Genomic DNA, 24,913 nt, shown 5'->3' on the forward strand with positions numbered 1-24,913 from the left:
GAGGCTGCTGCCGCCGCCCGCCACCACCCCCCCCCCCACCAGCCGGTAGGGCGAGCTCCCCACTTGCCTGACCACTGCTGCACGCATCTCGTGGCCTATTTACCAGCCTGCGCTGTCTCCTTTGCTGGTTTGCAGAGCCTGGAAGCGCGCAGCGCGCGACTCCGACACAGCACCGCTCGGAACAGCACCGCTAGGGGCTCAGTGGGGGTCGTCTGCAATTGCAAAAATCAAGTCAGAAGGATTAATAAGAACGCTGTGTAAATGAGGCTGCGGCGTGCTGTGCTGTGGGGGACGCACGGCTGTGGGGGCACCAGGAGGCTCGGAAGCCCATCCATCCTGGCTTTGAGGTTCAGAGCGAGGGCGCACTGCCGCTGCAGCCTGCCGACAGTGAAGCGCAGGTTCTGTGTGCCGCTGGAGCTGCGCTTTGCGGGCTCTGTGTTGCTTCGGCTGCCCCCCTGCGAGCAGCCAGGCGCCATGGGCGGCGAAGGCGGCAATGTGGCCCTGTCCGTGCTGCGACAGCGAGAGTGCGGCGGCAGTCACAGGTGCGTGGGCGCCGCCCCGCTGGCAGCGTTTGGGAGCAGCCTGGCGTGCTCCTTTGAGCCCTGCTTGCGCGCGTGCAACCCCCAGGGCTGTAAAACACCAAGGCGGATGCACAGCCATCCGCCACACACACCTCGCGCCGCCGCTGCTACCGCCGCCGCTTGCAGGGCTGGGCTGCAACGCGCCGCCAGCCGGCACTACCTAGATTGCCAGCCGGCGCTGTGGCAGGAAAAGGAGATCACGGGCCAGCTGGCCAGCACACTAGGGCCTGACGTCGACAAGGCCTTTGCAGCGGTGAGCGGGCGGGGGGCGCCGCCGCTCGTGTCGCGCTGCCTTGCATGGCTGCCGCCTGCAACCTTGCACGCAGCCACCCTCCAAGCGTGTTGGCCTGCCTCCTGCTATGGAGGCGCTTGTGATCGATGGCCGATCCCCGCCCTGTGCATCGCCTTTCTTTCCACCCGACCGCAGGCATGGCAGGATGACCACCGGCTGCTGGTGGGCACCAAGTCCAACCACCTGCTGCAGTGGGACACGTCAGCGGGCATGCTGCGGTCCATCCCGCTGCCGCCCGCGCCGCCACGGCAGCACGAAGTCATGGAGACGGTGTGGGGCGCCTGCGGCATCCATTCGGTGGCCGTCAACCCCGCGGGCGACATGGTCGCCACCGGCGGCACCGAGCCAGCGGACTGCGCCGTGCTGCGCCTGCCCGACTTTGCGCCTGTGCAGACGCTGGTGGTGAGCGCGCTGCCCGCGGCCGGTGGCCGGGAATTGGCCCATGCAGCCGTAGCCGCAGCTGCCGTGCTGGCACAAGAGGGGACTCACCGGGGCAGCTTGGCCAGCACCAGCCTGCCCCTGTGCACCCACCCACCTGCCTGCCTGCCCTCCTCATGTCTCGCACCCCTCTGCTCACCCGCCTGCAGGGCCACGTGGACTGGGTGTTTGGGGTGGCCTGGGTCAGCGACCGCCACGTGGTCACCGGGTCTCGGGACCAGTCGGTAGCGCTGTGGAGCATTCCGGAGCCGGGGGAGGGCGCACCAGACGTGCAGTACAAGGGCGCAGACGGCCCGGACGGCCTGCAGCGCAAGTTTGAGGTGGGTGGCGCTATGCGCGGGGCGCGGCGCCGGGCTGGAGCACACTGACCTAGCTGTGCCCGGGGTGCGCCATGCATCCTCCAGCACGCTTTGCCGATTGCAGGCCCCTTGTTTCCTTGCTGCCCCATGCCATGCCATGCTGTGCTGCGCCGCGCCGTGCCGTGCTGCCTCATGCCTCATGCCCCACCGATGCCGTGCTGTGCTGCGCCGTGTGCCGATGTGCCGTGTGCCACGGTGCCTGGCTGCAGGGCAAGGTGCGGGACGTCAAGTACGACTTTGAGTCCTGCCGCCTGGCGGCGCTGTCCACAGACGGCTGCGTCAAGCTGCTGGACGCCGCCCGCAACCTGCGCACGACGCGCACGGTGAGGCAGGGAGGGTGCGGGAGGGGTGGGCGGCTGGGCAGCGGGTGCAGGGCTGCCCAGCTTAAGCTCGAGCCTGGCCTTCGGCCCCCGCCTTGTGGCAAACACACGCAGCGATACATATGTCATGCCACATACATTTACATGTACATGCATGTGTGAGCGCATCGCCGTCGCCCCCCCGCAGGTGAAGCTGCCGCTGACCAAGGAGCTGGTGTGCATGGAGCAGCGGCACGACCTGCTGGCGGTGGGGTCGGTGGGGCACGTCACGCTGCTGGACCCGCGCAGGTGGGGCGGCGGCGGGGGTGCCTTCACTCCGCCGTGTGCTGCCCTGGCGTGGGCGCATGTATGCGGAGGCTGGGGTGGGTGGTGGGTGGTCTGTGGGGTGCAAGAGGCAGGGTGCCTGGCTGGAGGTTCATGCGCAAGTCGGCAGCCGGGCCTCCGTACCGCAACCCCAGGCCTGGGGCTCAGCCAACCTGGGGCCCACCCACCCCACTCGCCCCAACTTCAACGTGCCCTCTCCCGCAGGCGCACGGCGGATCTGTGCTCGGTGGCCTCTCCCGACGAAAGCCAGGGCGTGCGCAGCGTGCAGCTGACGGAGCACCTGCTGTCGTTCGGCACCGGCCGCGGCAAGCTGTTCTTCTTTGACCTGCGCGCCTCTGCTTTCCTCCCCACCGAGCCCGCCCCCCAGCACGCGTTCGACTACGGCGGCGAGGGCGGCCTGCCGCGCTGCAAGCTGGCGCCGGCGCTGGCGCCCGCGTGGCAGCCGCGCCAGCACCTGCAGCTGGGGCCGGGCCATGTGGTGCTGAATGACCTCTACTATGACCACTTTGCGGGTGAGGGCTGGCAGCTGGAGACAATGCCAAGCAGGCAGCTTTTCTGGCGGCAGCAGGAGCCGTTGTGGTGGCGCCCGAGCGCCGAGGGCGCATGGCCATGGCATTAGCGCATGCCACCGGCACCCACGGTTGGCCCTACCCTGTCCCTCTTTGGTTGCGCAGGCATGGATGTCAAGCACGCCTGCTATGCACACACCTGGGATGCCTCCCGCTCCCGCCTCTTTGTGTGCGGCGGCCCGCTAGCCTTTGGGTTGCAGGTGAGCAGCGGGCAGGAGGGGCAGGGCTGGTGTGGATTTCTTACTGTGCTGATGGAAGCAATTGCGGCGGTGGCGGCTCAGGATGGGGAGGTGTCCGTCTGTGTGTGTCTCTTGACCTTTTCTGCACACGTGCCCTGGTGGCCTGCAGGGCCTGTATATGGCCGTCTGGCACTGAATCGGCTGCGTCTCCACGTGTGAGTGTGAGAGATAGAGGTGCGCGCATACCGAGGCCCCCACAAGATGTGAGACCACCCCAATTTTTGCCTATGTGCTGCCGGCGTGCTGGATGGATAAGCTGCGCAGCTGCTGCACCTATTCGTTCCTTCCCACTGACATCTTTCCCGCTTATCGTCAGCATCTGCTATTCACGGCCCGCTGCCTGCGATGCAACTCTCTGTGCCCCTACCCGTACTGTATTGCACCTGCCTTTACTTTGATTGGTCCTGCCGTTCACGCCCTCTCATCCCTTCCTAGGCAGCAGCGTGCGGGGTGCTGCAACTGCGCTCCGTCACACACTGTATTGCTAACTCTGTGCCTCTCCGACCCTAGCCAGGACCACTACCCGCCTGTATTCACGCTGCTATCCCTATGTCCTTCGTTCTGCCCCTGCCATCTATTCGCTTCCCTGCCTGCACACCGCGGCGGTGGCACTCTCTATTCAGTCATGGCGTCGTGCCTTACGCCTTACACAGTGGGCCACACCCGTATGGCTGTAACCCGCGGCCGCCTTCAGAGCTTGGGCGCGTCTGTGGTCGGGATCTGGCGCCCTGGGCGCCCCAGCGCCGCTACCAGCCCTGCCGCAGCGACCACAGCGCCGCCCGCCCACGTCAGCGGGCCCACCTGCTCCTGCAGCACCGCCGCGGCCAGCAGGGCCGACCACAGAGGGATGGTGCTGAACATGATCTGGGCGGCTGAGGGCGAGACGAGCGCCTGGCCCTGCAGCCAGCAAACATTGACAGAAAGTGTCAAACATCAACAAGGAGGGCACCCAACCGACAGCCGGCAAGCGCAAACACAGTACTTGGTACAAGAGCAGACAGTTAATCGTAGGAGAGCATGCACGGGCGCATGGATGCGGGACCGCACTGCCGCACCTTGACGACCAGCACGCTGGCCAGCGCCCCTGGTCCCAGCGCAGCCCACAGCATGATGCCCCAGCCCTCGGCACTCTGCCACCCCGGCCACAGCGCCGCGGCGGGCTGGCCTGCTGCGGCAAGCTGCCCCGCCTGGAGCGCCGCCACTCCAGCTGCCACCGCCGTCAAGAAGGCAGACTTGCCCAGCGCCAGCTGCAGCGGCGTGACTCTGTGCTTCACCGCCCACACCGGCATCCGCACAGTGGCAACCGAGTAGCTGATTGCTGCTAGCAGGGTCAGCACATCCCCAGCAGCCAGGCCCAGGCCTCCGGTTGCTACGGCGGCTGCCGCATCCGGCACCGATGCCCCGCTGGGGTCCTGGGTGATGATGACCGTGCCGACCAGCGCCAGCACGCTGCCCAGCCACACCGGCCTGCAGCAGTTGCCCGAGAAGACCAGCCGCGAATGGCGCGTGAGTGTGCTGCTCCGAGGCCACGAGCAGGGCTGTCAGGATGCTGTGAAGCAGAGACTGTGCCAGCAACACCAGACCCCACTGCGCGCTGCCCCCACCTGCTGGGCGCCATGCCGGCAAAGGAGGACAGGATGGGTGTGAACAGGATGGAGGCTTGGATGAGGAAGGCGGCGCGGGTGGCGCTGGTCAGCGCCAGCCCCGCGATCTGTGTGTAGCTGGCTGCCGTGTTGTACAGCCTGTGTAGAGGGACCAGGGAAGCAGGGTATGCACGTGGCCTGTATGGTGCGTGTTCGGGCAATGGCAGGCGGTGGGCAAACATGGGCCCCCAGCAACCGACATAGGTCGACATCAGCCCTCCCGGCTGGCCCATGCACTCACCCTATCTCTAGGCCTGCAAGCACCGCCGCAGGCAGCACCAGCCAGCGCCACGGCAACTCCACGGCAGTCCCCTGCTCCTGCTGCTGCATCTCCCCCTGCGATCCTGGCCCGGCTCCCGCGCTTGCTGCCACCGCCACGCGCACCAGCGCTGCGCCCAGCAGCACGACTAACTCAATAACAGCGCTGACCGCAGTCACTGCCACCGGCGTGGGCGGGCCCGGCAGGTTGTATGCTAACCTGCGCAGACAGAAGGGCGGTGTGCCGCGGTGAGGAAGTGGCACAAGTGGGAACAGGCAGGATGAGCAGCTGCTGGCAGGTGGAAGGCCACTCACCGCAGGGCGGGGCCGTATGAGCCCCACAGCAGGGCCACCACCAGGAGGTAAGCAAAGCCCTCCAGCTCCCTCCCTCCAGGCAGAGCTAGGGTAGCGTTGCCCTCCACAGCTGCGATCGCTGCCTCGAGCGGCGCTTCTGGCAAGGAGTCGTGCTGCCGCTCGTCCACCGCCTGCGCCGCCGCTGCTGGGCCACCCGCCTGTCGCTCTTCGCTGCCTAGATTTGCTGCTACGGCCCTTTGGTTGCGGTGGCGGGCTGTGCTGCCCTGCCGGCTGGCCCTGCGCGCCGCTGCATGTGGCCGCTGCATGGCGCCATTGGGCCATGCCCTGCAGCTTGGAACTGCTCCGGCAGCAAATGCTGCATCGGAATGAACAGAGGCTGCGACAAGCCGCATTCCGCCAGCTGCAGACCGGCCAGCCGAAAGCCGCCTGCTGTCCAATTCTTCTCAACCACAGCCAGAGAGATCGAGAGTTGTGTGACAGGCTGCGTACATAATAGCTGCGAGCTGTCACACGTTGGAGCATGCCTCCGCTGTGCCCGCCTGGCAGTGCTGCCGCCAAACCACCGCATCACTCACATCCTCTCTTCAAATCGCCACTTGCATTGCCTGGCAGTTCATGGTTTACAAGTCACGGTAAAGAATTGACTTACTGAATAAAATATCAAGTTCAGCTGTTTGGCAGGCATGCTCAGCTGGCGGCCAGCGCCGGCACCTTGACGGCGCCGCGGCCGGCCATGGCTGCAGTCATCCCCGCGGCGGCAATCAGCGCGCCGCCCACGCACGTGATCAGCCCCACCCGCTCCTCCCGCAGCACCGCGGAGGAGATGAGGGCGGCCCAGAGGGGCACCCCGCCCAGGATGATCCGCGAGGGCGCCGGCGGCACGATGCTCTGCCCCCGGACGTGCAGCACGCTGGCCAGCGCGCCGGGGCCCAGCGCAGCCCATAGCATGATGGCCCAGCCCGCCGGCTGCCGCCACCCGGGCCACAGCGCCGTGACGGGCTGGCCCGCCGCCGCCAGCCGCGCCGCGCACACGCCCGCTGCCGTCGTGGCCACCGCTGTCAAGAAGGTTGACTTGCCCAGCGCCAGCTGCAGCGGCGTGACCTCGTGCCGCACAGACCACACCGGCATGCGGACCGTGGCAAAGGAATAAAACAGGGCGGCCAGCAGGGTCAGCACATCGCCAGCAGCCAGGCCCAGGCCTCCGGTCGCTACGGCGGCTGCGACGCCCGGCACCACCGCGCCGCTGGGGTCCTGGGTGATGATGACTGTGCCGACCAGCGCCAGCACGCTGCCCACCCAGACACTCCTGCGGCAGCGGGCAGCGGCGGCAGGCGGAAGTTGGAGGCATCTACGGACGCCGAATGGCCATGGGCAGGCTGGCGCAGCCGATGAAAGCCCTACAGCAGATGCGTCGGGAGTGGCCAGCGCTGGCTCAACCTGGCATGCCTGGCAGCGCCGCGCACACCTGCTGGGCGCCATGCCGGCAAAGGAGGACAGGATGGGCACAAACAGGATGGAGGCCTGGATGAGGAATGCCGAGCGGGTGGCGGTGGTCAGCGCCAGCGCGCCAATCTCGGCGCAGTTGGCCAAGGCGTTGTACAGCCTGCGGCAGGGGAGAGGGAGCGACAGGGAAGAGGGAGCGGCAGCCGCGACACGTCAAGTGCTACGGAGACAGACAGCTACTTGCCTTGCAGGGCATCAAGGAAGCAGCAGGCGGAGCCTCGCCCCTCCTCACCCTATCTCCAGGCCCGCCAGCACGGCTGCAGGCAGCGCCAGCCAGCGCCACGACGACCGCCCGGCCGCGCCTGGCTCCCGCTTCAGCTGTGCCCCCAGCGCTGCCGCTTGGGCTGCCAGTGGCGGCGCCGCCGCTGCCTGCCCTCTTCTGGAGGCAAGCCTGGCCAGCACAATGCTGATCAGCACGACGAGCTCGATGAGGGCGCTGACGGCGGCCACCGCCACCGGCGTGGGCCCGCCCGGCATGTTGTAAGCAATCCTGCGGCGTGCACGACGAGCGGCGAAGGTGCGGTGAGCTGCCAGGCGGGGGGGCAGGCTGCGGCAGGCACTCTGCAGGCTGCGGCTGCCGCCCCTGCTCACCTCAGCGCCGGGCCGTAGCTGCCCCACAGGAATGCGACCATCATGAGGCAAGCGACGCCCTCCAGGGTGCGTGCTTTGGGGAATGCGACGCCTGCGCTGCGTTTGGCAGACCCTGCGCCTGCCGCGGCCTGCCCTGCCTTACGACTGACGGGCTGCTGCTGCTTCGCCGCTGCAAGCTCTTCTGAACCAAACTGATAGGTGACAGTGCCATCGGCGTGCAAATCCACACGGCGCAGCCCTGCTGGTTCCCCTGCTGCGCTGCCGGCAGTGTCCTGCGCCGCGGCCGCCGCCAGTGGCGGGGGTGAGGACTCGCCGCCTGCTTGCAAGCCATCATCGCTGGCCTTTGCTGCAAGCCCGGCTCGCACACGGTGCTGCAGGCTGCCGCTTGGCCTGTGCGCTACAAGCCCTGTGCGGCGGCACTGCGCCCCAGCCAAGACGACATCTGGGTGGACAGAGGTCGTGAAGAACCTCATCCTGCCCGCTGGGCAGGTCTAGCAAGCGGGAGGCCGCGTGTTGATGGTGGGCGAATGAGACTGCAAGCCGTGAGCAAACACGCACAAGCGAACCAACAAACGATCGCAGGCGCCGATGGGGCCAGCAAGCCATGTTGGGTCAAAGTGGCCAAACGCCGCCTGGCGCCAGCGCGACGACGGCGGGTGGACCCCCCTGCGCGCTGCCTCTCTTCTGGATCCTGCATGCCGATTCCGGTAACACGCACACGCCCAGCTGCATCTGATCATTGCTACCCTGCGCAATTCCCTACCAGCCACCCCAAAGCCAGTGCGTGACACGCCAGCAACCGCTGGACCAGCTGGCCAGAGTGCACATGCAGCCATTGCATCTTCTGCAGCCATTGCATTCATCAGAGCTTAAAGACAGAAACCAGGTGGCACAGCCCGAACAGTTCGGCTGGCTCAGCGCCTCAGCGCCGCCCTCTGCGCGGCAGCGCCGCCACCAGGCTCGCCGCGGCGATGACGCCGCCGCCCAGCCACGTGGCCAGCCCAATTTGGTCCTTCTCTCCAGGCAGCACCAGCGCAGCCATGAGGGCCGACCAAAGCGGCACGCTGCAGAAGATGATCTGGGCCTTGGAGGCGTCGGGGAGCAGGCTCTGCCCCTGCAGCCAGCCCGTTGCGGGGAAGGGGCAGCGCCATACTCTGCTGCAGCCGAGCCGCTGCGCCACAGCTGAGGCAGCGGTGCAGCCAGCCAGCTGCGCGGGCGGGATGCGTGCGCATGCACGCCGTGCGGGAGAATATAGCTCACCTTGACATGAAGAACGGCGGCCAGGGCTCCCGGCCCCAAGGCGCTCCAGGAGATGATGGCCCACCCCTCCCAGCCGCGCCACCCGGGCCACAGCGCGGTCGCCGGCTCGCCCGCCGCCACCACTCGCGCGGCCTCCAGCCCCAGCACCGCCGCCGACACCGCCGCCAGGAAGGCCGACTTGCCCAGCGCCAGCTGCAGCGACGCCACGCTGTGCCGCACAGCCCACACCGGGATGCGCACCGTGGAAGCCGAGTAGCAGAGCGCAGCAAACAGCATGAGCGCATCGCCGACTGGCGAGGTCGCCGCGGGGGCCGCCGTCGCCGCCGTTGCGGCGCCGGCAGCTGCAGGCAGCGCCTCCAGGTGCGCCTCCATCCAGCGGTCCAGAGTGATGAGCAGCGTGCCGACCAACGCCAGCAGGCTGCCTGCCCACACCCGCCTGCGAGGGCAGGCCGGGAAGCACAACGGGCGGTTGGGGCAGTTTGGGGTACTGGCCGGGGGAGCATCTGCAGATTCAGATGCGCAGGCAAGGGCAGGTCGGCAGGCACGTGCTGGGCACCGCAGAGGGAGGGAGGCATTCCCCACACCCGCTGGGCGCCCTGCCGGCCAGGGCGGCCAGCACAGGAGTGAACAGGATGGAGGCTTGGATGAGGAAGGCGGCGCGCGTGGCGGTGGTCAGCTCCAGCCCGGTCGTCTGCGCCAGCGTGCCTGTGGTGTTGTACAGCCTGCGGCAGGGCGGCGGCGCAGGGTATACATCCTGTGTGTCCTGCCAGTGGTGGTGTGTCCCGCAGCACGGCAGCCACCCCTGGCGGGAGAGGAATCAAGAGGCTGAGCAGCACGCAGACCGTCTCATCAGCAAGCGACGCAGATGGCTGGCCGGTTCCAAGCTCCCACCCACCCTATCTCTAGTGTGGCTAGCAGCGGTGCCGGCAGGCCCAACGGCAGTCGAGGCGGCGGCTCAGCCACCTCCTCCACCACAACCACCGCGGCAGGCCACGGCTCCAGGCCGCCCGCCGGCTCCGGCACTTCGTAGAGCAGCTGCGGCGGCGGCTGCCACGGCGGCCTGCCGCGCTGGCGTGCCGCCGGCTGCGCAGGCGCCCTGGCATGGAGGAGCGGCTGACCCAGCTCCTCATCCTCACTGGGCTCCTCTGCACCGCTGCTGGCTGCCTCCTCAGGCGCCGCTGGCCGAAGAACATGCGGCTCCAGGCCTGCGCCGTGCGCCGCAGCCGCCGTGGCGGGCCGCCAGGCTGCGCCGCCGCCCAGCAGCAGGGAGGGGCCCAGCAGGAGCAGCAGCTGCAGGGTGCCTCGGGCGGCCGCCAGCACCACGGGGGCCGGCGGGTCGGGCAAGTTGTATGCAAGCCTGCAGGGATGGTGGGCAGGCGCGGTGCCTTGTTGGTTCTTCTGCGGGAGCCAATCGACAGCACAATCTGCAGGTGCGGGCCTGTGATGCCAGCCGCACAGCGTCACCTCAGGGCTGGGGCATAGCTGCCCCACAGGAGCGACGCGACAAGCAGGCACGCCTGCCCCTCCAGGCGTTGTGCTGCCGGGAGGCGGCTGGCCTCCGCCGCCTGCGCAGCTTCACAGGTATGGAGCTCGGGCTGCCCGGCAGGCGGGCGTGGAGACGAGCGCCGTGCCTCCTGGTCGTCCATGCCTGTGGCGCACGGCGGCGGCGCAACCTCGGACCGCCTCAGCGGGCGCTGCAACCGGCGGCGGGGCGCAGCCCGGCTGCTCTCAGTCCCTGCAGGCCCTCCTCCTCTGGCCCTGCATCCCGTGGATGAGTGGGTGGGCGGGCAGCAGGGTGCAGGCCCCACAAACTTGCCGGCACCCTCTGGGCAGGACAGCCGTGTGGCCCTGGAGCATGGCAGGGCGTGGCCCATGCCACTAGCCTGGGTCTGCTGATAGCTCCAGGGCGATGAGAGTGTGAAATGGGGGTGGAAACGAAGGGGTGGAAACAGCAGGAGAGCGCAGCAGCACATCCATGATCGAGTTGCACTCGGGTCCAGGCTGCTCAAGCAGCTCTGGGCACTCCAAGAGGCTGGCCAACGAGGCCTGCTGCCACAGCCCACCAGGTGCAGCCTCCCCGTCTCCTTGGCCCCCTGGCCCCTTCGTCACCAGCATGACGGCTGCAAACAACAAGGTTGTGGCCACTCTGCTGCTGGCAGCGCTGCTGGCGCTGCACCCCGCCACCGCCGACTGGCGGACCTGCGACGAGGTGAGCGGGCGCGCCGCCGCCACCCGGAAGTACACTGGCTAACGCAGCATGCTGGCGTGGGTGGTGGAGGCGGTGGTGGGACCGCTCGCCATCCAACGCCCAACCTCAGGCCACCCGCCAGCTGAGCTGCCCTCTTCTGTGGCGGCTGCTGGCGCAGGGTGAGTTTGATGTGACGGGCGGCGACGTGGAGCCCTACCCCGTGCGTGCCGGCGAGGAGGTGGTGTTTCACGTGAATGTGACATCTGGTGCGGCCTGCTGCGCCGGCCTGCAGCTTCAAAGGAATTCCTGGTGCGGCCGTGGAGGGGGTGCGTCGAAGGGCTGCTGGCCTGGCAACCTGTTCTGGGATACCATGCAGGCGCGCCCATCACCGGTGGTTTGCTGGAGGTGTGGGTTGACTACCTGGGCTTCCACGTGTACAGCAGCCAGGGGGACCTGTGTGAGGCGGTGGCCTGCCCCCTGGCGGCGGGCACCCACACGTTGACCTTCCGGCAGTCGCTGCCCAAGGTCGCGCCGCCGGTGCGCTGAGCGGCACCAGCTTTGCGCAGCACCGTGGCATGCGGCTCGTCATGGGTGCAGTTTCGTAGACCGTCCCCCTGGATCGCTGCTCCTCTGCTGCAGGGCCCGTATCTTGGTGTGTTTCAGGCGCGCAACCAGGGCGGCATCCTGCTCTTCTGCATCGACATCAACTTCCGCATCGCCGTATGGCCAGCATGAACATGCCATGCTGAGCTGCCAACACGGGCAGTGGCGGCGGCGACAGTACGGTGGCGGTGGCGGGGCGGGACGCGGCGCAGACGCCATGTCGCCTGCTCCAGCCGCCGGCAGGGCATTTGATCACACCTGCACGTCTCTGTGCTCGCCACTCCAGGCCCCCAAGCACCCTAAAACCAGGACAGCTGCACAAATTCTTTTTGCCGCTGCTGGCCCTCACCGCCCCTTGTCATTTCCAATCGCAACAGCATGGCCGAGTGGCACGTGTCTGGTCCATACCAGCAGCAGCAGCACACCGGTGTGCCGGCGCAGTCTGGAGGTGGGCCGGAGTGGTATAGCGCGGGCGGCGCTTCTCAGTACTCGGCCACCAGCTACAGCTATGAGACGAGCCGGGGCACGCAGGGCGGGGCGGCCTACGGATCATTCGAGGACGAGGCTCCTCTGCTTGAAGGTGGGAAACGCCCCTGAGAGCCGTGGGGTTGGCCGCTGTTGGAGTTGCCGCGCGGCGATCGACGCTGCTGGCACTTGGCAAGCGAGCTCGCCGCCGCTCGCGCCGCCACCCGCCCGCTGCTCGCCGCCAGGCTCACGCCGCTGCCGCTGCCTCTCTGCGTCCCCTCCAGAGCTGGGCATCGACATCCCCGCCATCCTCAGCCGCACCCGCAGCATCCTGACCTTCCGGCTGGCGGGGCACGACATGGATCACCTGGATCTGGGAGGCCCGCTCATCCTCATGGCGCTGCTGGGCTTTGCACACCTGCTGGTGCGGCGGCACGTGCTAGCAGGGGACAGGCGGGGCGTGCGCGGGGGCGCAGCATGGCGCTTGTTTGGTGGGCAGCAGCACAGCGGGACCAGACTGGTTTGCAGGCTGGTTGGTGCCCGCCTCATGATGGAGCTGTTGCTGCCGCACTTGACAGAGAGCTCGTGTTGGCGGGTGGCTGCAGGTCGGCAAGATGCATTTCGGATACATCCTGGGCTGGATGGTGGTGGGATCCATGCTGCTGTGGTGAGCAGACGTGCCACGCCGCCGGCAGCGCCACGAGCTGCAGCCCTGCCACCGCTGCATGCAAGCCGCTGCTCCGGCAGCAGAGCTGCCGCACAGCGTGCACGTGCCGACTGCCGCAGCAATAGGGTGTTACCAGCGCCTGGCATCCACCGTGCCTGCTGGCTCACCCTTCCGTGCGTAGCCTACGAGAGCCCACACATTCCCCGCATGCGCGTCGCGCTGCCCCACCCCCACCCCCGCGCTGCAGGTTTGTGCTCAACAGCATCACGGGGTCGGAGGACCCCGAGGCCAAGTCTCTGGACCTGTACAGCTGCACCTGCCTGCTGGGATACGCGCTGCTGCCGCTGGTGGCCCACGCCTTCCTGGCCCTCGCCGTCCCGCGGTGAGCAGGCCGGAGGCAGGGAGCCCTCGACAGGGGCTTGCGTGGCGCGTGTTTGGGGGGGCAGCCCAGCTGCCGGCGAGCTGCTGCAGGTGTGCCGTGCATGCGCCTGCCGCTGGCCGGCGAGCACAGCGAAGGCAGGGAGCCATGCTCGCTCCCCTTCAGCCCTCGGGTCATGCTGCTGACGCTGCCTGCCTGCCTGCCTGCCCACCTTTCCTGGCTCCCGCCACCGCAGGCGATCGGCGCCCAGCATGGCGGCCGGCGGCGTGGCGGTTCTGTGGGCCTCCCACACCGCGGCCAAGCTCTTTGTGCGGCGCTCGCCGCTGCTAGACGGGCAGCACTCGGTGGTGCTCTTCCCCTGCCTCCTCATGTATGCCTCCTTCGCCCTCCTCTCCCTCTACTGAGGAGATGAGAGCCTGTGGGCGCGCTGCTCTGCCCGCTCGCACTGCCACGAGGGGCGCCTGGCGCACGTCGTTCTTGCCTGTGTAACATACGCCTGCAGATGCCCAGGGCGTCAGCTGAAAAGAGGCAATGTATGCGGAGGAGTTGGCAGGCATTTTTGGACAAGGGGGGGATGGTTGGATGGATCGGCTTGGCTAGGGGATCGTGCCTTCTCGTCTTCCCCTTGCTTTTTTGAGCTCTGCGGCTGCTCCGCCTTCCGTGCCGCCACCAAGCTTCAGCCAATGCCGCTTCTTCGTCGTGTCAAGCCGCATCCACAACTGCATCCAGCAGCCACAGGCCAGCCCAAAGGCCAGGTGCAGCACCCCTTGCGCGAAGTGGCACGCCACATATACAAGCAGGTTCCACCGTTTGAACCCTAGCACACGGCCTCAAGGCGGCGCAGCAGCATGTTTCTAATGGCAATGGCGGGCGAGCAAAAGTCGAGTTGCATGCAGCTTTTCGGATGGGTGTCCCTGCTGTGCGCGGCGCGCCCGCTGGCGCATGGTGGGCACCTGATGAGTAGCCAGGTCCTCTGCCACAGTCTTGTTTTTCTTGCTGCTGGCTGAGACATCTTGGAAACTAGGAGAGAGGCAGCTCCAGCCATGACCAGTCGCCAGGAGCAGCTACCCTCGCTGTTCCACCGCGCCGCTGGCCAGGGGCTGGGCCTGGCCAGCCGCGCCCTGCACTGGCTGGACGGCAGCAGCAAGGCGCACCTTGGGAGGTGAGGGGGCACCTGCGCCGCCGCGTCCATTGCCGTCCAGCCCTTTCCTCTGCCACCTGCACCCACCCCTCGACCTCTTCCTGCGTGCAGCGAGTACATGAGCGGCCCCTTCGCCCCTGTGGAGGGAGAGGCGTACGAGGCTGAGATGGAGGTGGTGGAAGGCGCCGTGCCGCCCGACCTCGTCGGCGCTTTTGTGCGCACAGGTGGGCGCATGTGACGCCGTCGCCGGCGCCTGCTGAGGCTCCATCTGCTGCCCGCCCTCCATCTGATGCCCGCCCTGCACTACGCATGCGTGGATGCAATTTCCGGCTGACCCACTCCCCGCGCCGCCGCAGGCCCCAACCCCAAGCTCCCGCCCCTGGGCGGCTACCACTGGTTTGACGGCGACGGGCAGGTGCATGCCGTGCGCTTCCACGGCGGCGGGCGGGCCAGCTACGGCAGCCGCTGGGTGCGCACCGCCAGGCTGGAGCAGGAGGAGCGCATCGGGGTGCCGCTGGGCGTCAAGAGTGAGTGGCCGGTGCTGGCCGGTGTGGTGAACACGCCAAAACCATGCTGTGGCCTGGAGCTTCACCACTCGCCGCCCTGGCTGCCTGTACAGTCGGCGACTTGCACGGCTGGTCTGGGCTGGGCCACCTGGCGCTGGGCAAGGCGGCCCAGTGGCTGGGCGTGATGCCAGCCAAGGTGATGTGCTGGGCCTCTGTGCTCCCCACTGCCTGCCTCCTTGGCCTGAGTAGCAGGCCTGCCCTTTTCAGCCCTGGCGGCTGCACACCAAATGGCGCGCGCCCCTGTTTCTGCTGCTCTACTGCGAGCGCCGGCTGGCGCCTCAGCTGACCATGCTGCAACTGCAAGCGCCGAGGTGCAGGATGGCATGGGCACCGCCAACACGGCGCTGGCGTTCCACGCTGGGCGCCTGCTGGCGCTGCAAGAGGCCGACCTGCCGTACAGCCTGCGCATCGCGTGCAGCGGGCTGGTGGAGACCGTGGGGCGTGTGACCTTTGGGTGAGGGCGGTGGTGGCAGCAGCTCCAAGCGCCAGGGCAGCATGGGGGGGCGGCAGGCCCAACGGGCAGGGCGAGTGAGCTGGAAGACAGCGCCGCGCCAGGGGCCTCTCCTGTGTCACTTCCACCCTCTCCTGGGCCAGCCCGCCACCATATTGCCTTCATGCGCCTGCCCCACACCTTCTGCCTGCCTGCCTGCCTGCCTGCCTGCAGCGGCCAGGTGCAGCACGCCTTCACGGCGCACCCAAAGAGGGACCCCGAGACGGGGGAGCTCTTCTACTTCGGTTACAGCGTGGAGAGGAAGCCGTACTGTGAGTGAGGGCAGCTGTTCTCTCGTTCCCCGCTGCCCTGACAAGCCTCGCAACCCTCTTATCCAGCTGCCGCCCCGCCTGTTCCTCTCACCCCCTGCCCCCTCACACCTCCAGCGCCACCCCTGCACCGCCCCCGTCTGCTGTGCCAGGCTGGTACGGCTGGCTGGACGCGGCAGGCGGGGTGGTGCGCGACCTCCCGGTGCCGCTGCCCGAGCCCGTCCTCATGCACGACTTTGCCCTCACCGCCCGACACGCGCTGCTTCTGGATGTGCCGTTGGTGTTCGACCCACAGGCAGGTGGCGTGGCTGGCGGTGCATGAGGGCTGGCGGGGTAACCAGCGCGGAGTGGGTGGTGAGAGGAATGGTGGTGTGGGTCGAGAGACAGGCTGGAGCACTGTGCGGGGGTGGGGGTGGGGAAAGCCGCGCCTTGTCGAGGCGCCTCCAAGTAGCGGCTCCCCGCCGCGACTGCAGGTGATGGTGCGGCAGGGCACGCTGCCGTTTGTGCTCAAGAAGCGGCCGCTGAGGATCGGGGTGCTGCCTCGCTACGCCGAGTCGGCCAAGAGCATCCGCTGGTTTGAGACGGGTGGGTGTGGGTCGGGGTTGCTGGTCATGTGGGGCTTTGGTGTGGGTGCACAGTTGGTTCTGGCAACAAAGTGGCAGCTTCGTGGGGACCGGGTGCTGCCTGGGGGCACCCGCTGGGCCTCCACGCAGGTCACTCCTCCCACAGCCGCTTCCGGGTGCGCCCGCTGCCTGGTCCCGCTGCAGAGAGCGCCCACTGCTTTCATGTGGCCAATGCCTGGGAGGAGGGCGCCACCATCCGCCTCCACCTCTGCCCCGCCAAGCACTTCAGGTTTGGGCGGCGCTTGGATGGCAGCGGAGCGGCGAGCGCGTCGCCGCCACCTCAGCCCTGCTACCGCCAAGCCGCCCGGAGGATGCCAGCACTGGGGGCATGCGTGTGCTCCTCGCCGGCCACCTGTCACTACACCCACACCGCCGTACATACCCGCAGCACTACACACACACAAGCCGCACACAGCTGTCCCCCACCCCTCCGGCCTGCGCCGCCTGCCCCTGCAGCCTGGACAGCTTCCACGCAGGCGACGACGCCTGGCCGCACCTGTGTGAGGTGGTGCTGGATCTGGAGGCAGGCACCTGCACCGGCCTGCGCCGCCTCTGCCCCCTGCCCTGCGAGTTCCCAGTGGTGCCTGCCAGCCTGCTAGGTGGGGTCCCAGTTCCGCGGGCAGCGCCACCGCACGCATGTATGCGCACGTGTGTTTGTGTGTTGGTGTGCCTGCGTGTGTGGCGGCGGGATGGGGACAGCAGGATCCATCCGCATGCTCCCCGCACGCTAATGCTGCTGTGTTTTGCCTGCTGCCACATCGGCAGCTGGTACCCAGGCTTTGGCTGCTGCTGCCGCCGGCTGGTGCAGGCCGCCCCACGCGCTACGCCTACATCAGCACGTTTGAGGAGGGGAGGGGCGGGCTGCCTGTGTTCAGCGGCATCGCAAAGGTGGACCTGCAGGTGGGTGGCAGCCTTGTGGGGGGCATGTGGAGCAGGCTCCTTCTGCCTGCCTTCTGTTGTCACTCTGTTGAGAGGCACTGGTGGCTATGCTGAGTAGGGATAGGCTCTGCTAGAAGGGCACCCTCGACAGCAAGAGTGTGTTCCACCCAACCCAATGCCCCTGCTGTGAAGGCCCCTGGAGAGAACCGCGGGCTGGTGGGCACCATCCAGCACGTCGGGCGGCGCCTGGGCGGCGAGGCCTACTTTGTGCCAAAGCCGGCGCCGGGCAGCGGCAGCGCTGCCGGCAACGGCACTGCTGCCAGCCACCGCGCCAGTCGGGTTGGGCAGGCAGAGGACGACGGCTACCTGATGACATTTGTGGTTGATGAGGGCAGCGGGGCAAGCGAGCTGGTGGTGTATGATTCGGCCAGCATGAGCGACGTCCCCGTGGTTCGCCTGGCGGCGCCCCAGCGCATCCCGCTGGGCTTCCACTCCACCTGGGTGACCGGTGCAGAGCTGCAGGCGCAGGGAAGGGCAGAGGAGGCTGTGCATGCATGATTCTGGGTTGCAACCCATGGGTTCAAATCGCACAGTGTAAAGTCAGGGCCCTGGGTGCATGGGGTGCTGCGCTGTGGTATGCTCAGCGCAGCGTGCCGCCAGGGCTATTTATGTGCGCCGACCCACACATCTCGCCACTTCGCCTTTCTGTTCCACTCGTGACACCTCCGACTCGCTTTCAAGTGGATCAGCAATGGTTGCCCTTGCCGTCTCTGCCGCCCTGCGGGTCCCCGCAGCCTCTCGCGCCTCCCAGCGCCCTCAGACCCGCCGCGGCCTGGCCGTCGTGCGGGCCTCTGGCGATGAGCAGGCCAATGGGGGGAACGAGGGTACCTTCTTTTACCGCGGCAAGACCTACACACCCGAGGAGGTGAGCGAGTTTGGCGTTTGCAACCACTCAAACGCCGACGCTTTGGCCGGTTTGCACCTGCAAACGGCCTACAAGCGCGTGGCGCGGGTTTGCACTGGGTAGGCAAGGCGTTTGTGTGGTGCATTCCGCCGCCGCCATCGGCGCCACACCGCCACATGGCCTGCGCCACACCTCCCGGCCGATTGCCCGCCTTTGCACCTCACAAACGGCTCGCCTGCTCCTCGTGCCGCCCAATCTGCCGCAGTGGAAGAAGGCTGTGGCCGACGGCTCAGTCAACCAGGCGGCGCCCACCCCTCCCGAGTTTGCCGCCGAGGCTGCGCTGGCGTCTGGCGAGGTGCTGTCCCTGGGCGAGCTCATGGCCTTCTCCGGCCCCGCCCCCGAGCTGATCAACGGCCGCCTGGCCATGCTGGCATTCATCGCCGCCCTGGGAGCGGAGCTGTCCAGCGGCGAGGGCGTGCTGCGGCAGTTCGCCGAGGAGCCCACGGGTGAGCGCCCGCCGCTGGCTGCCGACAGCGCGGCGCCGCCTGGCCTGGCTGCTGCTGCTGCTGCTGCTGCTGCTGCTGCCATGCAGTGCTCCACACAAACCGCTGAACCCCTCCATCCCAGCACGCTGGACCGCCGGCCAGGCTGCTGACTGGTGTTTCGTGTGCCCTGCACTTCTGTGCGTGTCGTACAGGCGTCTTCCTGGCCGCCGTCACCTTCGCCGCCGCGACGCTCATCCCTCTCATGTCCTCCACCAAGCGCGAGGCCTTTGGCCCCTTCACCCCTTCAGCCGAGATGCTCAACGGCCGCGCAGCCATGCTGGGATTCTTCGCCCTCATCGCCACAGAGGCGGTGCGCGGCGGCGCTGCGCTCTTCTGATGTGATGTGCCTGCCTGCCCGTGTGGCGCAGACCCCCTCGCGCCGGCACCCGCCAAACTACCCCGCTCCCACCCAGCATCTGCCTCTGACCCCCCAGCATGCTGGTGTATTACGCTGCTCAAATGAACCCCCGTATGTACACCCCATTTCATCTTCCTGAATTTCATCCCAAAACTCAGAGAATCCCTCCTCACGTATTTTTGAATGCGCGTTTGCTTCGGATGTTAGCCCAAATGCCATTGTCACCTCTGTCTTTTTTGTAACGCAACTAGCGTCACACAGTCTCGGCAGCTATCACAGGGCGAGGAGGCCAGCCCCGCCAGTAGTATCTGTGCCAGTGCCTGAAAGGGTGACCGGCTGTGTCGTGGTGCCAGCAAGTATCAGGCTGGCGCTGGTGGCTCAGATGCGGCAGGCTCCATCAGCCGCCGTATGGTGGTACCCGAGTCGTGCGCTAGCTGCAGGCAGCAGACACAGCGTTACAAACCCCATACAAATGCACAACTGTTGCATCATGATCGATGCCAGATGCATGCGCTAGCGGCAGAAGAGCCCAAGGGCTTTCTATACGCGAGAATTATCCCTTGGCAGGCTGCGCTGCCAGGCAGGCTGCCCCTCCGCCGCTGACTTGGCCTTCACACCAGGTTGGCGAACACGGGGGGCACCGCCACCCAGGGCAGTGCCTGGGAGGCTTGCTGGAGCTTTCTCCTACTCGGCGGCCTGCTGCCTCGCCAGCCGCTTGCACTCCTGCTTGTGCCCGCCCTCCTTCCAATGCTTGACCTGGCAGGCCCGGCTGCTGTAGGCCACCGCGCGGCAACAGGCCACAGCTTCAGCTCGCAGAGCATAGGTGGGCTGTCAGGGCCAGCACAGAGCACCTCAGGGACCCCGGGAGTACAGCCCCAACCCGACCCGGGCCGCCCGCTGCGCCCTTCTGGCCGCCGCCACCCGGCAGGGCGTGTCCCGTTTGTGAGCGAATGTCACATTAGGAGCTGATTGGCTGTTCATCTCTGCCTCCGCACTACCACCGCCGCCTCTTCTGAAGGCGAAGGTCCCTTTTGGATGGACCCCGACCAGGATCCTCCAGACTTAATCGCCGCTGTCATCGATGGTGATGAGCAGGCCGTGCGGCGGATGCTGGCAGCCAACCCGCAGGCAGCAGCAGCTACACACATCGCAGACATGATGGCACTTCATTTTGCAGCAGTGAATGCCAATTGCGGAGTGGCGCAGCTTATCCTGGCAGCAGCCCCCGAAACCATTTCAGCCAGGTCACTCGGGCTAATGCCGTTGCACTTTGCAGCCGTCAATGGGGCAAGCGCTCTTGTGCAGCTGCTGGTAGAGGCCGACCCTGCTGGTGCCTGTGTGGCAGACGAGTATGGCAGCACCCCATTGCATGCGGCATTGCAAGGCTTGCAGGACGGCGGCAGGCATGAGTCGTACCTTGCCACGGCCCGCTGCCTGGTGCAAGCAGCGCAGACTGTGCAGCCAGCCCTGGACGCCCTCAATGAGCCAGCCTTTCAGCATGAACGCCGGTCTCCACGCCGACCTGGTGCGTCGCCTGCCGCTCACCCAAGAGCAGTGGCAGCTGGTTCCGGCGCCCTGCCCTCACCTGGAGCGTGCGTTGCCGGCGGTGGCGGCGCGCTCTACTGTTGAGGCCGGCTGGCTGGTGGGGCGGCTCGCTGCGGACCGGCGGGCTCGCCTGCGCACCGCAGCGCTCAGCCTGGCCGAGCTGCGCAGGCTGCCTGCCCTGCCCGCCGAGCTGAGCCAGCGCATCCTGGTGCTGGCCCTGCAAGACTGAGTTTTGAGCGGACCTTGCTCTGCTATATGTACACACACATGCACCGTTTAAGACCCTTCCTTACGAACCAAGGACTAGGCAGCAGGTGTGGAAGCTGAGCAGGCACCCCAGCGACTGGCCGACAGGCAGCGGGCTGCCATTCTGTCGGGCGCAGCATGGTAGCGGGCCACCCGACAGATGCTGCACCGTGCTGCCAGCGAGCGGTCGGGATCACTGCCGCCTGCTCTTCTTTGGCATGCCGCCCGCCACCGTTGTGACCGCCGCCCGCTTGGCATTCTTCCCCACCTGGAGGCAGCAAGGCACGGGGTGGGACCGCGGCGCCGGAAGTGCCATCCCCTGCCGTTGGGCAGGCGCCTGCCCTGGGCCGGACGCAGCCGTAGCCACACCACATCCCGCTGCCTGCATCTGCCCCGCGAGACGCAGCCGGCCCAGCCACACCCCGCGCCCCACCTGCTCGTCATGCTGTGCCATGTGCTTGGAGAAGCGGATGGGCTCGATGATGACGCCCGCATCCTTGAGCACCGCTGGGCGCGTGAGGTTGCGGAAGGACACATCTGCGCGCAGCGAGCGAGCCAGCTACCCCCGGTGAGCGGCGGCAGCTTGCGGCAGGCGGGCGCGACCCGGCGCCCGCGACACGCCGGTCGCAGTCGCCGGGCAGGCAGGCCGGGGAGGCTGGCGGGCAGGCCGCCAGGCCAGGGCCAGCAGGCCAGCAGGCCAGCAGGCTGCACCCACCCGTGTTGTATTCGCGCCCCAGCGGCTGCCGCATCGCCCGCTCGTACGTTTCCTTGGAGTCAAAGGGGAAGGGCACAGAGGGGGTCTTGTACTTGCTGCTCTTCCTGCGGGCGCGGCAAGCAGGCGCGCGGGCGGGGCGGGGGCAGCGGGCGCAACTGCTTTCAGGCCGCGGTCGCTGGCGGGTGTGTGCGGTGCAGCGCAGAGCTCCGCTGCGCTGGGCACAGCTGGCAAGCGGGCGGCGCGGCGCGGCGGCGCGCATGCGGGGCGGAGCGGGAGGCGGTACGCCAGGCGGTACGACCCAGACCGCACGCACTTGTCCCACTTCTCGCTGATGACGACGTACTCCAGCTTGGCGTCCTTGCGCCCCGCCGCGGCAGCCTCCTTGCGACTGCACGGGGATGGGGCGGATGTGAGAGTGTGGGTGGTGATGGTTGTGGCAGGCAGGCGGCACGTGGATGGCATCGTGATCTTCCAACCAGGGCAAGGCAGGGCAACGCAGCCCGCCGCGACGCAGGAGCCGGCAGGCGCAATCGGCCCGGGGCGCCACTCACGCCTGCGCCTTGCGCTTGGCCTCTGCCGCCCACCGCGGCTCCCGCTGCTGCCCCGCCCAGGTGCCCCACCCCGGCAGCACGCCAGGCACCTCCTCCTGCAGGGGCGGAGGCAGGAAGGGGCAGGCAGGGCGTTCAGGCAAGCGGCCCGACCTGGCCAGCCATGCCGCACACACATCCAGCCAAGCAGGTAAAGACCCACAACCCAGACAGCCTGGCCCCCTGCCTGCCTGCCCGCCCGCCCCAAAGCCCGCCGCTCCTCCGCCACCTCCACCACCAGCTTTCCCACCTTTGGCAGCTCCCCCTCTATCTCTTCGGCCTTGCGGGCAGAAAACTCCGCCGCCACGTCGTCTCCCGCAAAGGCGCGGCGGACGAGCTCGGCCTGGCTCAGCCCCGAGCCCTGCACAGCCAGGTGGCGGCAGCACGCCAGGTCAGCACACGGCAGGCGCAGCATTGGCGAGGCACCGCCGCGACCAACTACGGCTGGCAGGGTGGCACACAGCATACACAAAACACACACACACACGCACACACACACACACACACATACACACCTGCACCGGCTGCATGTTCCGTTCATCCTCGCTGCCCGCCTCCTCTTGCAGCTGCTGCTGGCCCTGCTGCTGCCGTTGCTGCCGCCGCGCCGCCGCCTCCTGCTTCTTCTGCCGCTGCTGGGCGGCACGGGACGCCTTCTGCGCCTCTGCGCCGTCCAGATAATAGCCCACACCTGCAAGGAGGCGGCAGTGAAGCACGCAGGGCAGGGCAAGGCAAGGTCAGGCAAGTTAAGGGAAGGTAAGGAAGTGTCATACCACGACAGAAGGGTAGGGTCAGCCAGCACAAAGGTGGCCCATTGCCCAACAGAGAGCACACTCGAAAGCGCGGCGGCCGGGGCAGCTCGAGGAGACAGCGCCTGCCCGCTCACCCTGCGGTCCTTTCTTGAAAGCGTATCCGGGGCGCGGCCCCTTGAAGCTCTTGCTGCGCACAAAGGCCGCCGGCGCCTGCTCGCCGCCGCCGCCCTCGCCCTGCTGCCGGCCGGCCGCCGCCACCGCCGGCGCAGCGCCGTTCTGCTGCCGCTCTGCCGCGGTGCCGGAGGCGGGCCCCACGCTGACACCCGCCGCCAGCTGCCGCTGCCTGGGCGCGACGGCAGCCGCTGCCGCCAGCGCGGCCTCGCCCTGCTTGCTGCTGAACAGCCAGTCCGGCTGTGCCGCTCCGCCGCCCTGCTGCTGCTGCTGCTGCTGCTGCTCCTCCTCCTCCTCCTCCTCGCCGTTCTCCTGTTGCTGCGGCTGGCCCAGCCGCTTTCCTAGCCGCTGTGCCTTAGCCTCTGCATCCTCGTCCTGCAGGCAGCAGCAGGAGCGGCATGTGTGTCAGAAGATGTCCGGACACGGCGGCACAACATAATCGACTGCTCTAATTGTTCAAGCGGCAGCCCTGCCACCCACCGATGCAAGCCCAAGCACGCCTCTGGCAAGCTCATGCACCCCCCACACACCACCCACGCCCACCTCGTCGCTGCCAAGGTCGCTGCCGCCGTTGAGCGCCGCCGCCTCCATGCGCGCCACGCGCTGCCACTGCTGCCGCTGGTCCACGCCGGTGCCGGTGAAGGCCAGGCGGCCGCCGCGGCCGCCGAGCGCCGCCCCGCCGCTGCCGCCGTCCAGCTCCTGCAGCGCCTCCTCCGCCGCCTGCTGCGCCTCAACCTTCTTGCGCTCCAGGGCCCGCCGCATGAAGGGCAGGGCGAAGAGGCCGGTGGAGGGGGCCTCGCCCTCGGCGTTGCCTGCGGGGGGTCAGGCAGGTAGCGGGGTGCGATGTGTGCGGGGTAGGGGTGGGCTTCCAGTGGCCCAGCCAAGGAGCAGGTTGGCAGGCATCCCAGGCAGACAGCCCTCTCCAGCCAACCACACCCACAAACCCACACAGCCCCATCCCCGAAGCCTCAGAAGAGCAAACCCATCTGCCGCCCACCCCACCTTCCAGCAACTCCAGAGCCGCCGCCTTGACCTTGCCGCTCATGCCGCGCCCCGCCTGCGGCCCCGCAAACGTGTCGCCGCCGCCGCCGCCGCCGCCGCCGCCGCGCGCCGCGCCCTCGTCGCCGCTGCCCCCCTCCTCGTCTGCGGCAGCAGCCAAGTGGCGGCAGCAGCTAGAAGCAGTGATCACGGCAGCAAAGCAAGCGGCGCTGCGGCGCCACAGGCATTAGGCGCTCCAGCAGGCGGCTGGCTGACCGGCAAGCAGGGCAGGGGGTCACCTGATGCGGATGTGCTGGCATCGCTGTCGCTGCCCTTGGCTCCCTTCATGCGGTTCACCTGCGCAGGGCAGGCAGGCAGGCAGGTAGGCAGGCAGGCAGGCGGGCAGAGGCAGGCAGCCGCTCACGCCCCTGTCGCCGCCACCCGCGCCCTCACTGCGCCCGCAGAGGCTCCGGGAGGCCCTGCCCGCCAGCCAGCCCAGCCCCCGCCAAGCAAGCAGGCATCTCGAGGCAGCCCGCCCCGGAAGCCGCGCCGCGCCGGCTCACCCGCTGCCTCAGCTCCTGCCCCAGCCGCAGCTGCTCCTCCAGCGCGGCCTTGGTGCCCTCGTCCATAACGGGCTGCCCGCGCCGCAGCGCGCGCCGCGCCCACCGCGACGTGTTCTTGTGCTTCAGCGTCAACCGCTCCTGCGGGGCAGGCGGTGGTGTGCGGGGTTTTGTTGGGAGGTGCGGTGGGGTGCAGGGACACGCCTGAAGTGTTGCGGTTGATTGGGTACCACCGGTGGGTTGCATGGATGTTCACGCATGCCACGGTATGTGTTGCACCCTGTACATGTCGAAGCATGCGCGGGAGGGAGAAAGCACAGCCACACGAGCGGGCGCGTCCACCCCCTCCTGGGCTCCCCACCAGCCGCTCACCTTTGCCCTGTCAAACTCCGCGTGCTCCTGCATCAGACGCAGCTCCTCCTCCTCCTCCCCCGCCTCCCCCGCCTCCGCGGCCCGTCGCTTCTCTGCAGCCGGGCGCGGGCAAGAAGTGCGGGCAGGTCAGCGCAGGCCTGCGCTCCTGGCCCCACCACCTTCTTCTGCTTCTGGCAATCCCGCCACGCTCCCTTGCCCAGCTGCCCGCCATCACACTCCGA

At 68.1% G+C, this 24,913-nt stretch overlaps 10 protein-coding genes across 10 annotated transcripts in view; 5 read left to right on the top strand and 5 right to left on the bottom strand.

Annotated features, from left to right (window-relative positions):
- CHLNCDRAFT_144376 (hypothetical protein) overlaps positions 1 to 87 on the bottom strand; it is a gene marked incomplete at both ends in the record, with an annotated part of 1,171 nt that extends 1,084 nt beyond the window's left edge. Inside the window, one exon of the mRNA XM_005848864.1 lies at positions 40 to 87. Coding sequence (XP_005848926.1) covers positions 40 to 87 — 48 coding nt within the window. The remainder of the gene's footprint in view (positions 1 to 39) is intronic.
- A 387-nt stretch (positions 88 to 474) lies between these two features.
- Positions 475 to 3,258, top strand: CHLNCDRAFT_144377 (hypothetical protein; the record flags this gene model as incomplete). Its single annotated transcript, XM_005848654.1, has 9 exons — positions 475 to 542; positions 708 to 834; positions 1,009 to 1,275; positions 1,461 to 1,631; positions 1,880 to 1,993; positions 2,178 to 2,278; positions 2,519 to 2,826; positions 2,989 to 3,083; positions 3,232 to 3,258. 9 exons carry the CDS (start codon positions 475 to 477, stop codon positions 3,256 to 3,258), a joined length of 1,278 nt encoding a protein of 425 aa, XP_005848716.1.
- A 554-nt stretch (positions 3,259 to 3,812) lies between these two features.
- Positions 3,813 to 5,643, bottom strand: CHLNCDRAFT_144378 (hypothetical protein; the record flags this gene model as incomplete). Its single annotated transcript, XM_005848865.1, has 5 exons — positions 3,813 to 4,019; positions 4,178 to 4,589; positions 4,727 to 4,864; positions 5,007 to 5,243; positions 5,339 to 5,643. 5 exons carry the CDS (start codon positions 5,641 to 5,643, stop codon positions 3,813 to 3,815), a joined length of 1,299 nt encoding a protein of 432 aa, XP_005848927.1.
- Positions 5,644 to 6,025: 382 nt separating this feature from the next.
- CHLNCDRAFT_144379 (hypothetical protein) lies at positions 6,026 to 7,473 on the bottom strand (the record flags this gene model as incomplete). The annotated part of the gene is made up of 4 exons (XM_005848866.1): positions 6,026 to 6,644; positions 6,804 to 6,941; positions 7,074 to 7,331; positions 7,433 to 7,473. The coding sequence occupies 4 exons, from the start codon at positions 7,471 to 7,473 to the stop codon at positions 6,026 to 6,028; spliced, it is 1,056 nt and encodes a 351-aa protein (XP_005848928.1).
- An 881-nt stretch (positions 7,474 to 8,354) lies between these two features.
- Positions 8,355 to 10,338, bottom strand: CHLNCDRAFT_144380 (hypothetical protein; the record flags this gene model as incomplete). Its single annotated transcript, XM_005848867.1, has 5 exons — positions 8,355 to 8,546; positions 8,693 to 9,128; positions 9,277 to 9,414; positions 9,588 to 10,049; positions 10,184 to 10,338. The coding sequence occupies 5 exons, from the start codon at positions 10,336 to 10,338 to the stop codon at positions 8,355 to 8,357; spliced, it is 1,383 nt and encodes a 460-aa protein (XP_005848929.1).
- Positions 10,339 to 10,805: 467 nt separating this feature from the next.
- Positions 10,806 to 11,615, top strand: CHLNCDRAFT_144381 (hypothetical protein; the record flags this gene model as incomplete). Its single annotated transcript, XM_005848655.1, has 4 exons — positions 10,806 to 10,901; positions 11,059 to 11,146; positions 11,257 to 11,417; positions 11,520 to 11,615. The coding sequence occupies 4 exons, from the start codon at positions 10,806 to 10,808 to the stop codon at positions 11,613 to 11,615; spliced, it is 441 nt and encodes a 146-aa protein (XP_005848717.1).
- A 246-nt stretch (positions 11,616 to 11,861) lies between these two features.
- CHLNCDRAFT_144382 (hypothetical protein) lies at positions 11,862 to 13,398 on the top strand (the record flags this gene model as incomplete). Its single annotated transcript, XM_005848656.1, has 5 exons — positions 11,862 to 12,063; positions 12,233 to 12,372; positions 12,554 to 12,615; positions 12,863 to 12,997; positions 13,230 to 13,398. The coding sequence occupies 5 exons, from the start codon at positions 11,862 to 11,864 to the stop codon at positions 13,396 to 13,398; spliced, it is 708 nt and encodes a 235-aa protein (XP_005848718.1).
- Positions 13,399 to 14,250: 852 nt separating this feature from the next.
- On the top strand, positions 14,251 to 17,520 carry CHLNCDRAFT_21895 (hypothetical protein; the record flags this gene model as incomplete). Its single annotated transcript, XM_005848657.1, has 11 exons — positions 14,251 to 14,359; positions 14,492 to 14,662; positions 14,755 to 14,837; positions 15,019 to 15,155; positions 15,366 to 15,463; positions 15,613 to 15,764; positions 15,949 to 16,045; positions 16,228 to 16,312; positions 16,540 to 16,682; positions 16,892 to 16,983; positions 17,155 to 17,520. Coding segments are annotated over 11 exons (1,533 nt in total), but the record flags the coding sequence as incomplete, so codon positions are not given.
- A 710-nt stretch (positions 17,521 to 18,230) lies between these two features.
- CHLNCDRAFT_21915 (hypothetical protein) lies at positions 18,231 to 18,748 on the top strand (the record flags this gene model as incomplete). Its single annotated transcript, XM_005848658.1, has 2 exons — positions 18,231 to 18,372; positions 18,564 to 18,748. Coding segments are annotated over 2 exons (327 nt in total), but the record flags the coding sequence as incomplete, so codon positions are not given.
- Positions 18,749 to 20,753: 2,005 nt separating this feature from the next.
- The window catches only part of CHLNCDRAFT_51602 (hypothetical protein), a gene marked incomplete at both ends in the record, with an annotated part of 6,749 nt that continues 2,589 nt past the window's right edge, over positions 20,754 to 24,913 (bottom strand). The window contains 13 exons of the mRNA XM_005848868.1: positions 20,754 to 20,828; positions 20,994 to 21,097; positions 21,276 to 21,379; positions 21,589 to 21,663; positions 21,827 to 21,921; positions 22,113 to 22,223; positions 22,378 to 22,550; positions 22,746 to 23,157; positions 23,326 to 23,594; positions 23,785 to 23,925; positions 24,060 to 24,117; positions 24,324 to 24,461; positions 24,693 to 24,782. Coding sequence (XP_005848930.1) covers positions 20,754 to 20,828; positions 20,994 to 21,097; positions 21,276 to 21,379; positions 21,589 to 21,663; positions 21,827 to 21,921; positions 22,113 to 22,223; positions 22,378 to 22,550; positions 22,746 to 23,157; positions 23,326 to 23,594; positions 23,785 to 23,925; positions 24,060 to 24,117; positions 24,324 to 24,461; positions 24,693 to 24,782 — 1,845 coding nt within the window. The remainder of the gene's footprint in view (positions 20,829 to 20,993; positions 21,098 to 21,275; positions 21,380 to 21,588; positions 21,664 to 21,826; positions 21,922 to 22,112; positions 22,224 to 22,377; positions 22,551 to 22,745; positions 23,158 to 23,325; positions 23,595 to 23,784; positions 23,926 to 24,059; positions 24,118 to 24,323; positions 24,462 to 24,692; positions 24,783 to 24,913) is intronic.

The sequence above is a fragment of the Chlorella variabilis genome (assembly GCF_000147415.1).
Source record: "Chlorella variabilis unplaced genomic scaffold CHLNCscaffold_7, whole genome shotgun sequence".
NCBI classification, from domain to species: domain Eukaryota; kingdom Viridiplantae; phylum Chlorophyta; class Trebouxiophyceae; order Chlorellales; family Chlorellaceae; genus Chlorella; species Chlorella variabilis.